Source organism: Cariama cristata, unplaced genomic scaffold (assembly GCF_000690535.1).
Source record: "Cariama cristata isolate BGI_N322 unplaced genomic scaffold, ASM69053v1 scaffold37155, whole genome shotgun sequence".
Lineage (NCBI taxonomy): Eukaryota > Metazoa > Chordata > Aves > Cariamiformes > Cariamidae > Cariama > Cariama cristata.
This window is the reverse complement of record NW_009619928.1, coordinates 25721-36622: the sequence shown is the minus strand read 5'-3', so window position 1 is coordinate 36622 and position 10902 is coordinate 25721. Positions and strand designations below refer to the sequence as shown.

General features: G+C 49.2%; 1 protein-coding gene across 1 annotated transcript in view; it reads left to right on the top strand.

The window, feature by feature from the left end:
• CLK3 (CDC-like kinase 3) overlaps nt 1-9100 on the top strand; it is a 9289-nt gene extending 189 nt beyond the window's left edge. The window contains exons 2-13 of the mRNA XM_009701432.1: nt 1612-1651; nt 2114-2323; nt 4522-4615; nt 4889-4955; nt 5767-5883; nt 6380-6546; nt 6716-6810; nt 7200-7329; nt 7803-7851; nt 8207-8323; nt 8483-8573; nt 8915-9100. Of these exons, the coding sequence (XP_009699734.1) occupies nt 1612-1651; nt 2114-2323; nt 4522-4615; nt 4889-4955; nt 5767-5883; nt 6380-6546; nt 6716-6810; nt 7200-7329; nt 7803-7851; nt 8207-8323; nt 8483-8573; nt 8915-9100 (1363 nt within the window). The remainder of the gene's footprint in view (nt 1-1611; nt 1652-2113; nt 2324-4521; nt 4616-4888; nt 4956-5766; nt 5884-6379; nt 6547-6715; nt 6811-7199; nt 7330-7802; nt 7852-8206; nt 8324-8482; nt 8574-8914) is intronic.
• Nucleotides 9101-10902: the final 1802 nt, after the last annotated feature.

Here is a 10902-nt window from a genome sequence, read left to right as displayed (position 1 = left end):
TCCTTAATTCTGATCGTGTTTCAGAGTGAGCGCTGAGTGGTGGCAGCTTTCATTTCCTGACAACGGATCAGCTTTAAACCTGTAAATCCCAGAGATGGAAGTAAAAGGCTTAATTGTGTGTCCCTTCCCTTATACATTTCTGCCTCTGCATCTAGCCAAAAGTTCTTCCCAAAGCGACAGCTTTAATATTAATGAAGGAGAGCAGCCTGCCCTGGCATCATGTTTCCCAGTTCAAATGCTCTGGAGGCATTAAAGTCTTTCTCTCCCGACAACCCGCCTCCTTCTGAAAGTATTACAAATCAGATTTAAAGTAACGATACTTGTCCCTCACCTATGCTGTCAGAAAGGATCCAAGCATCGCTAACTGATCTTTCCAGCTTTGGCTCTGGATTTTACCTTTGATCCTCTCTTTGTTCAGCATTTCCACAGGGACAATTAGGTACTGGAAGCAGGCTGGATAAGGCCTCTGATAACAGGAGCTTCGGCGAGAGTTCCGGAATAGACTCAGGAGCACTGATGGGGAGCTTCGTGCTGACACATTGCAGCGTGCAACTGAATTAGGCTGGTGGTCCTCGCTGCTAGGTGGTACCAGAGCTGGGTGTGGTTCTACTGATTCGGCCAGTGGTTGAACAGGGCAGGTGCAGCCAGAAAGGAGCTGAGTTCATCTTTAAATTCCTGAAATGTTGGACAGATTAATTTCTCTTCCAAGCCTGGCTTTTGTTTACTTGAAGGAAGCGGATTGTGAAATACAGCTGACGCACACAATGGGCTTTTCCATTTCTTCGTCTGATGGGTTGTGTAGGATAGCTTTGGATGAAACCAGGCTTTTGCTAGGTGGAAACCTTCTTGCCCCTTTAGTCTCAGACTCTGAGCCTCTTACAGGTTTTGTGGTTTCCTCTGTGTTTGAGTCCTTCGAGTTGTTATTTCTGATTCCTGTGTATCTTAAAAGTACATGTTGAAGTTTCACAAAGGTTGGAGTTGAGTATCGATGTCGGAACAGAGCTGTGGGGGTTGTTTTTGTGTTTTGGATAGTTCAGCGGTGTCTTAGAGAGCCCCTGCTGTCTTGGCAGGCAGTTTGAAATTTTATTCTTGATCCAAAATGAGATGAATGACCACACACATACCTGTGTCCCGTTAAGCTGTCAGCGAGAGAGCTAATTGTTGCCAAAGCAGAGAGGTGCAAACAACAAAAGTTCCTGTTTCCGGACTGAAGCAGCTGCAGCGAGGTCTTGGTTAGTGAAGCCGTTGCTCTTGCTGTAGGCTAGGTGACAGCATGGACCTGGCCTGGTGTGTGCCGAGAATGCTGCTGTTTATCGTTGGAAAGCCAACACGCTGTTCTTATTTCTGAGCTGTAACATCTTCTACCTAGAACATGGCCTCTCACTCAATGACCTGTGAAGCAAGACTTGCAGTGGAAGCTGTTTTATTAGAGCAACTGTAACGGCTGGGGTGGAGAAGGCAGTTGTACTTTTGGGGGCAGAAGCAGGCCACCGCTAAGTGATACCATTTTTGCTGTCCAGTTTAGGAGAGGTACCATAACAGTGCTGCCAAGGAAGCACGTGGGACCTGCGGAGTGAAACGCAGGAGCCGCAGAATTGCAGCTCCAGGCACTTGCAGCTCGCAGAGGCTCGCTAATCGAGCGCGGGGCAGGGAGAGCTGTTCTCATTGTTAACGTGCCCACACGATACCTAAACCTGCGTGTGCAACACCAGCTTGTAAATACTCACACAGGGGAGCTTTGTCTGAGGTCTTCTGGCCCTTCCCGATGCAGAGATGAGCTTGGCTGAAAGTTTCCCTTACATACTTGCAGCCCTCGGTATGGTGGCAGAGGTGGCTCAGGTGGGGCAGGCAGCTCAGATCAAGCTCTAAGTGGGTGGTTTCCCTCCGGCTCCTTCAAACGTGGGAGTGCCGCACCATTTTCTCTTGCAAACTTTCTCCTTTTTCTTATCTGAGAAGTGGTCAGCGTTTCAGCCACAGTGGAGGGGTCATTTGAAGCTAGGATGCTTGCTCTTGCTTCCCTGCCACCAGGGAGCTGGAGCCAGAGGACTTAGTTTTTCAGGACTCTGCATTTCCTGCTTTTCCAGGCTTATAAACTTGTTCTTGTTTGTGCTACAGCCATGACAGGATGCCTTATCACAGGAGATACAGACGGGACAGCGACGCCTACAGATTTGAAGACCGAAGCCCATCTTTTGGAGAGGACTATTACTCGACCCGCTCGCGAAACTGGCGGCGATCCAGAGGCAGAGAGCAGCACCGTCCGAAGAAGCATCAGCATCACTGCCGGAAACGCAGGACCAGGTCTTGTAGCAGTGCCTCCTCGGTGAGTAGCATCCAGAACGAGTTCAGGATTGTTCAGGGTTTTAACTGTTCTTACCTCCTTTCAGCTCTGAACACTCTGGGTGAGTACCTCTAATCCCATTTTTGTGTTTGTTTTCATTATGTGGATCGTATAGTCCAAAATCTGTGTCTTGTTACGCGGGAAGTGTTTGTAACTATTGTTTTTTATTAGTCCAGCCCCTGTAGCCTTCATATGTGAGGAAACTAAGCTGTATTCTTTACAGCCGGGGAGGGGATCAGGGACGGCTTCAAATGGCGTGCACGTGATAGGCTAACACGGGCGAGCCTTGGCCGCAGGCCAGCCTGGCTGCTGGGTACCAGTCATTGTTCAGGTTTATTCATGGCCAGGGCTTCGCTTCTGCACGCTGCCGCCGCTTCTCTGGGGGGTTTTGGTATGCAGCGGTGGTACGGAGCGCTCCTGTGAAGGCACGTCGATTTGACTTTGTGCCAGGATCCCGTACCAGATGGGATCGATCAGCCTGGTCCTCTCGAGTTGTTAGGCCCGTGGTTATTAACCCCTGTCCCACTGTACTCAGAGAAAGGCTTCCACCTTCCGAGGATCTGCACGTGTCCTCTTTGCCTATTTCCACACAAGTGACATGGGATTTCAGCTTCTTTGAAAACTTCCCTGTTTTCCACCCTGAAACGTAGTATTCCTTTCAAGGATTAACAGGGAATATTTGGAACTGGGTGGGGAGGCTGGTCCCGGGACTGGGAATACCCTGGAAGTGCTGTGAGGTATCAGACCAAATGTCTCTGCTTCACTGCTTCTCCCCTGCAAGGAACATTTCCCTCTTTCACACGTTTGTTGCTTTTAAATGTTATTACAACTAAATGACCAAGTCCTGATCCCTGCAGTTATAGTGGATATCTGCATGGCTGGGAACTTCTGACGGTCTGTTGCTTTCCTCCTTTCCTTTCTTTCCAGTTGACTTTTTAATTTTAGTTTGAGAAAGAGCCAGGGTTATGATGAAAACGCTCCAGTGCGGTTTGCCTGTGTGCGTGCAATGGTAACGGTGTGCAGGTTTGGGCTGGTGTGATCTAAATCCTTTGAAGTCTCACAGCTGTCTCAACTGTCCTCTCTACCTTCTCCTCCATTTCAGCTGACCTTTTGGGGTTTGATTGTAGCTTGTTATTTTGGACTAGCTGGGGGGCGAGGGGCACAGAAGAGAAGCCTGATAGAAGCTTGTGCCTGGAAATGTAGAGCTTTGTATTAATTTCTTTGGCTGTAGAGACTGTAACTATTTTTAAGGCTGAACAGAAAAAGATCAGGAATTAGGGCAGCTTGCTTTGTGGACCCTGGGTCCTTTCGGGAACGTTGGGCTGGTTTTCCAGTAGAAGCTAGCAGTAGCAGAGTGAACGTGACCTCATACCTTTAGTGGATGCCTGAACTGGAGTGAAATGCTCCCTGGAGATTAATTTAACTGTCCTGTTCCTAAAGTTATCCCAGGCTTAAAACTGCACCCTAAGGCCGATGTGCAACGCCAGATCTGTTTGCAGCCAGTCGGGCGTATGGATTTAGGATCAGTGTGGTAGTTGGTTCTGTCAAGAAGGGAAGGGCTGCTTTGTAGCCGGGGCAGGACACGGCTCTGGGTGGCTGGCGATCTGTTAACCGAGGCACAAAAGAGCAGGCTACACAGAGGGACAACTGCTACTCTGGCTTCTACTGGACAGCTTGTCCAAACTGACAGCTTGTATACCCTTCGTCACGTTTGCCAGCGGAGAAAATGACGTTCTTCTGGCAAAGCCCTCCTCCTTCTTGTGCCTCTGGCAGCATCCTCTGGTGCTGCGGAGGAAGTTGCTCCTCTGTGGGGAGTGGTGGTGCCAAGCCAAGCCACCTTAACACTGGAGCTTCCCAGCTGCTGCTTCCCTTCAGAGAAGAGGGGGGTATTTTCCTGCCTCAGAGGTGGCGGCACCAGAGGCCGTAGCTAATGAGTTTTCTTTACATACCTGTAGCTGTTGATTACTTTTCTGTTTTGAAGTTAGTTTGTGTCTTGACGTGTCCCTTGCAATATCCCTATCGTTATATATGCTGTGTGCCTTATGAAATGCTGGAATCTGGAAAATCCAACCACCGACGCGCCGTCATCTCCACCTTTGAATGACACCACAATCCTGCCACTCGGAACTGCCCGCTGTGCGCGCTTGGTCGTATGCCGTTTCGGGGGGCGGTGTGTACAGAGAAGCCAACAGAGCAGTAAGCGCAGCAGGAGCGTGGAAGATGACAAGGAAGGCCACCTGGTGTGCAGGATCGGCGATTGGCTTCAAGAGCGATGTACAGCCACCTTTCGTAAAACTTTACCTCTCTACTTTCTATCCCCATGTTAGACGAGATCTCTCATATTGTACTGGAGGGGTCTCTAGTGTTTTATTGCTTATAAATGGACTGACTAGTAAATTGCCTGAGGCAGACAATAGACACTTGAGTTTTAAAGAGTGTAGCAGTGAGAGACATTTTTTGCTTTGACATTTTATTGCTGTGAAATTGCAGGACCTCAGCTCTCACTAAACCTCTGAAGTTCACATCCACTCCTGTTTTCTCTCCTAGATGAAATTGTTGGCAGCCTTGGCGAAGGCACTTTTGGCAAAGTGGTGGAGTGTGTGGACCATGCCAGGTGGGCATCATCTTTCCCTTCCAGATAGCTCGTCTGTCCCTTGTCCATCAAGCCTGCGTGCTCCCAAGCATGGCAGGATTAACGCTGCCAGTTTTGCCTGGGCCTGGGACTCAACTGGATCAAACTGTTGCCACCTTCCACTTGTCGCTACGGTAGAAGTTATTTCTTGCAGCAAGTGGAAAGGGGCCTGATTCATACCTCAGCTCCCCAAGTTTGCAGGCTGATGTGTTAAGGGAAGCAGAGGAGTTTATTCAGTGGCTGAGGGCTTCGGCACAGGCTGTTTTACTGCAGTGAACTCCGGCTGGCAGCTGGGGAAAGTGACCTCTTAATCTGCCAGGGTACTTCTCTATTTTATTTCTTTTTTAACCTCTCCCGTGACTACACTTGACCCCTGTTTCTTCCTGACCTTTTGTCTGGCTCTGAGCTGAGGGGCCAGCTTAATATAGGAGCTGCTGGGATCTCCTGCCTCCTCAGAAATCTCTCTGGCACAGTTGGAGAGGGGAGGTGGCTGCTGGAGGTGCAGTAACCTTACAGAGTGCTGTGTCAGGAAATGGTGCGCTCGCAGAGCTGTCTGCAGCTCTCTTTAGAGTGTTACCCAGCAATAGCCTTTTGCTTCGAATTAACTACTGGTCAAGCAGCATAAATCTTTGGCGGACCTTGAGAGCTTTGTTAGGACCCAGAAATGACTTAAGCCTTTTAACACATGAAAACGTGACTGGAGTAACTGGGATGTGCCCTCTCTCTGTGGACTGAGGACGTGTGTACGTAGGCTTTTTCTCTGACTCCATCCTTTTTGTCTCTTCCCTTACAGAGGCAAATCTCAAGTGGCACTGAAAATCATAAAAAATGTTGGAAAGTACCGAGAAGCAGCCAGATTGGAAATTAACGTCCTGAAAAAAATCAAAGAGAAGGACAAGGAGAACAAATTGTAAGTTCCTACAAGACTCCTGGGTAGTTGGTACCACATCCTTACAGACAAGCGGTCTGCTTGGACAACATTCAGAGAAACACAGGGCTGAGGACTGGAATACCTGCTACTTGCCTCCTGTGTGGGGGAAAACCTGTCTCACTGCTCTGCATTTCGGAAGAAGAGAGCCTGTCTCTAGTTCTACTGAACACCGTTTTACTTAAAACTCTTAACAACTGACATGCCAGGTCATAGTGAGGAAAAATAACCAAAACCTTTCAAACAACTACCTGTTGCCTTGTCCGACTTGAATTGGAGATCTCTGTCTAAAGGTGGTTGAGCAAAGTGGGGAGGGGGTGTCTCTGTGGTGTACAGAGAGGGATTACTGTGCTGCCGAGTCAGCTGGCTCAGCGGTTTTGCTCACCAACCACTTCTGAAGTAGCCAGAACCAGGGAGAATGACTGTTCTGTTGAGTCCCTGAATGTTCATTAATCCTCATGTCTTGCTCTCTGCACAGCTTGTGTGTCCTGATGTCAGACTGGTTCAATTTCCATGGCCACATGTGTATTGCCTTTGAGCTTCTGGGCAAGAACACTTTTGAGTTCCTGAAGGAAAATAACTTCCAGCCATACCCTCTCCCTCAGATCCGGCACATGGCTTACCAGCTCTGCCATGCCTTGAGATGTAAGTCACCCAGGGCCAGCCTTCCTAGGCAATGACGTCTCACCAGAATGGGTTGGGAGGGAGCTGGGAAGGAGTTGGCTTGGCACTTTGACGGGCAGTTGTATGAGTGCTTTGGTGTGTGGTTCTTACTTGTATTTTTTTTCCTCTCTCCTCTTTGCCACCTGTGCAGTTTTACATGACAACCAGCTGACGCACACTGACCTTAAGCCAGAAAACATCTTATTTGTCAACTCGGATTTTGACACTCTGTACAATGAGAAAAAGGTGGGTTACGTCCAAAAGAGAAGTGAATAGACCAGGAATAGCCTGCCTTTCCCTTCCCTGCAGAAATCGGATCTTCTCTGTTCCCTACATGCCCCACAGGGCCTTGAAAGTCTGTTTAGTGGGAACAAACTGGAAGTCGGGACTCTTCTTTCTCCCATCTCTTCCAAAAGCCTTAAGACTGCCTCAGTGGCTCCAGTCCATGAAGCAGAGTGTTCCGTGGCTTTCCTTAACACTGATCTGAGATGTAAAGAGCTCAGAGCTTCACAGTTATAATCCTTCTGACTAGTAGTGCACACGTGGCAGTTCTGGGGTCAGAGGGCTCCTCTCAAAGCCTAGCTTAATCCTGAACCAGCTATTAGAAGCACTGAGGACTTCTTGTTTGCTTGCAGAGCTGTGAGGAGAAATCCATTCGGAACACGAGCATTCGTGTGGCAGACTTTGGAAGTGCCACCTTCGATCATGAGCACCACACCACTATCGTGGCTACCCGGCACTACCGTCCACCAGAAGTGATTCTGGGTGAGTACTGCTGGGGTTTCAGGAGTCTCAGGTGGGTGGAAGAGAACAGTTGTCCCAGGAACGCTGTAGGATGATGCTGTCTAGAGGAAAACCAGCTTAAGAGCACTCCAGTTCTTAGGGACAACCTGTTCCGTGCATTGCTGCACTACCACCTCAGTGGTCCCAAGGTCCTGATTGTATGGAAGGTATTCATGGATAATAGTGCAGGCCCTTGATGTGGAGTGCAGAGCGCTGAGGAGAGTCTGTGAGGCTCGGGAAGTGCTCACATCATTGGCTCCAGGGGAACGCAGAGCCAGCGTAAGCTGAAACAGAAGCATCTGGGGGAGACCTGACAGTCCTCTTGCTGCTGTGCAGCACCAGAAAGTGCACAGATAACTTCTAGGTCTGTCTGTGTGTAACCCTGCAGTTTAAACAAGGAACTAGTAGAAATCCGGTGGGACTTCTTGAGAGCACAAATTTTATTCTCTTTGCAGAGCTGGGCTGGGCACAGCCATGTGATGTCTGGAGTACCGGCTGCATTCTGTTTGTTTTTCGCTCTTCCAGGTATGATTCTTGCAAGAGGCATTGTACCCTAAGAATCCTTAATGTCTAAAAGGGCTCAAACTTAAGAGGAAGGGAAGGGAGATGCAGATCGGACACTAAAAATCAGAAGCTGAGTTTGAAAATAAGCCCAGGAACGCTCACTGTTTGAAGACTCGTGCCATGCTGCAAGGACAAGGTTCAGATCACTTCTGGTTTCTTCACTGTGCTTGTGAAGAATAGAAGAAGGTCAAGCGAGGAAGCAGAAGTGGACAGGACTTCCATCATTCCTGATGGAGGCTTGTCTCTTCCCCTGTACTTGTATAGGTGACAGACCTTTTGTCATCAGATCTCCAAGTTCTGAAGTAATGCACCATTGTTCTTTTCCTTTGCAGACCCATGAGAATCGTGAGCATCTTGTCATGATGGAAAAAATCCTCGGGCCGATTCCATCTCACATGATCCACAAAACTCGGTAAGAACCTCTTCCTGAATTCCAGCAGTCTGGTCAACTGTTTGTGGCTAATTACTCAGGATACCAATTCTCTGTCCTCACACCGGCTCTCACCTGTGTGGGTCTAACTGGAAGTACATCCCACGAGCAGCCTTACTGAACACCACCTGTCCTTTGCAGGAAGCAAAAATATTTCCACAATGGGAACCTGGTGTGGGATGAGAACACATCCGACGGGAGATACGTCCAAGAGAACTGCAAGCCCCTGCGGGTAGGTGCTGCTCTGCGGCTGGTGGAGGGCTGGCTGAGGTGCAAGGCTGAACTGCTGTGCCGTTCCCTTCCCCAGATCAGTGGTGCAGGCCTTAGGGATGGGAATTTCCCGTAGTACCTGGCTTTTACAGGGCCCTAAACTCTCATCTGCAGTAACAGAAGTTTATTGGTCTGGCTGAAGCAGGATGGGTACTAGGGAATTGGAGGGACGCCGTACTTCAGACTGGGAGACGGCCAAGCCATTGTCTTGCTATGTATCTCAAAACTAGGGCCTAGGGTTCAGTCCCAGTCCTACCAGAGTGCTACACCCCTCTCTCTGTCCCCCGTGCCCTTCTCTTTCAGACGTACATGTTGCACGACTCACTGGAGCACGCGCAGCTCTTTGACTTGATGAGGAGGATGTTAGAATTCGACCCTTCCCGGAGGATTACGTTCTCGGAAGCCCTCCTGCATCCCTTCTTTGCTGGCCTCTCTGCAGAGGAAAGGATGCTGTGTGGTCGAGGCGCCAGCCGGGACCTGAGCAGATGACAGCTGGGGAGGGAGCGATGCCTGCTGGAGCTGTACATACAGGATCGGTCTAACCTCTGCAGTTCAGCCCCGCTCGCCCTCTTCTCTCAGAGCTGAGAGGGGCTGGGGCAACTGCGACAAGGACCCTGGGTAGAGGAAGGGAAGAAAGGCTACATTGGAAAGCACAGATTTGTCTATTTATATGTTGTAAAGTTAAAATAAAGTGTTTCTTATTGTTTGATACTTCCCTTGTAGGCAGGTGTAGGGTTCTCTTGCTCCCAGCTTTGCCTTTTCTGCAAAGATGGAGATGTTGGAAACTTTTTTGGAATCTTTGCTTCACTGGAGGACAAAAAGTCAGGGTGAGCGGACTGAATTCTCCTGAGTCTCTGCCCTTGCTCCTCTGAATGGTGCAGAGCAGCAGGAAGGCTTGCCGCATCGGTAGTATCAGGCTCTAGAATGAGAGTGGACAAATAAATAGCTGCACACAAATAGCACACATGAATAGTTGCACTTTATTTCAGGGCATCCCCCAGTAGTGGCAGGAATTAGTCATTACAAACATTAGGTCACAAATGGAGTATCAAGCAGTGACATAGTGCAGTGATCTTCACATGTTAGTGACCAGAGCAGCACTTGTGGGCAGTTCCTGTGATGGTGGTTAAGTTGTGAGATAGTTTCTACCCAAACACAGCTAAAAAAAAAAAAAAAAAAAAGTTCCATTCCTTGAATTAACTCTGGCAATGTGGGGGAAGGGGGAGAAGAAGGGACGCAGACCCCTTTCTGGGTCTCCAAGTGCTCCAGAAGAGCTCACACCTGCATGTAAGATGCATTTCATGTGGGTGAGGCCAGTACTTCCTCAAGTAAGCCTTTGTATCTGAGGGAAAGTACAGCCAGATACCCAAATCTACTGTCATCTCCAGAAAGTGAGCACGCTGTAAAGTTTCACTGTGCCAAACACAGCCCAGAGCTGCTCCCTGTGCCCTAAACACTGCACAAGTAGGGACTGGGAATCCCTTTCCTTACGTGAGGGTTTGTACTCTCCTGTTGTGCAACACTGCTCACTTTTTTTTTTTTCTCTTAAACGGAGGGGGGAACCCTATTGCTGCACGGCTAGCAATGCATGGGGCCTCAGTGCATCCCCGAACTAGGCAGCAGCAAGTAGAGACCTGATCCCAGCTGCCTTCCCTGCAAAAAACATCTTTACCTGGTTCAGTGCCCTTCTGGGCACGTAACATCAGCCAGTGGCACAGCAGTGTAGAGGCAGAAAAGGACCCCGTGACGAAGCCTTGAATATTTCTACACTGTTACTGCTCGGTGCATACAATCTACAGTATAATCGCCAAACCCAGAAGGGGCAAGAAAAGCCTGCAGCCTGGTTCAAGGAAAGCAGAAATTGAAACAGCAAGTTCTCTTACCGAGTGTCTTGAGCAAGGAAAGTGAAAATAAGGGGACTAAAGCCAATGCTGCGCTACAGCAACAACCGAGGGACAGTTGTCCACCTTTTTAACCCAGCCGCTGCTCCTCTGCCTGGCTAAGGATTAGATGAAGCTGAAACAGCTGAAGAAAGAAGGCAGGCAGAGGGAAGCCTCGCATTTGTATTTTAAATAACCAACCACATTGCTATCCCTTCCCAGTGCAGCCCAGTCAGAACCACAGCTTGTTAAATGCCACTACAGTTCTAGCTGAAACATGGTTCACCTGAGAAACAGGTGCTTCGGCTTTGCCCTTTCTATGGGAGAGGAACCGCTCGAGGGCAGAGCTGCACCCCGTCACAGCACTGACAAGTCATCGAGCCCCTCTCTGCAAGCGCTAAGGCCACCCGG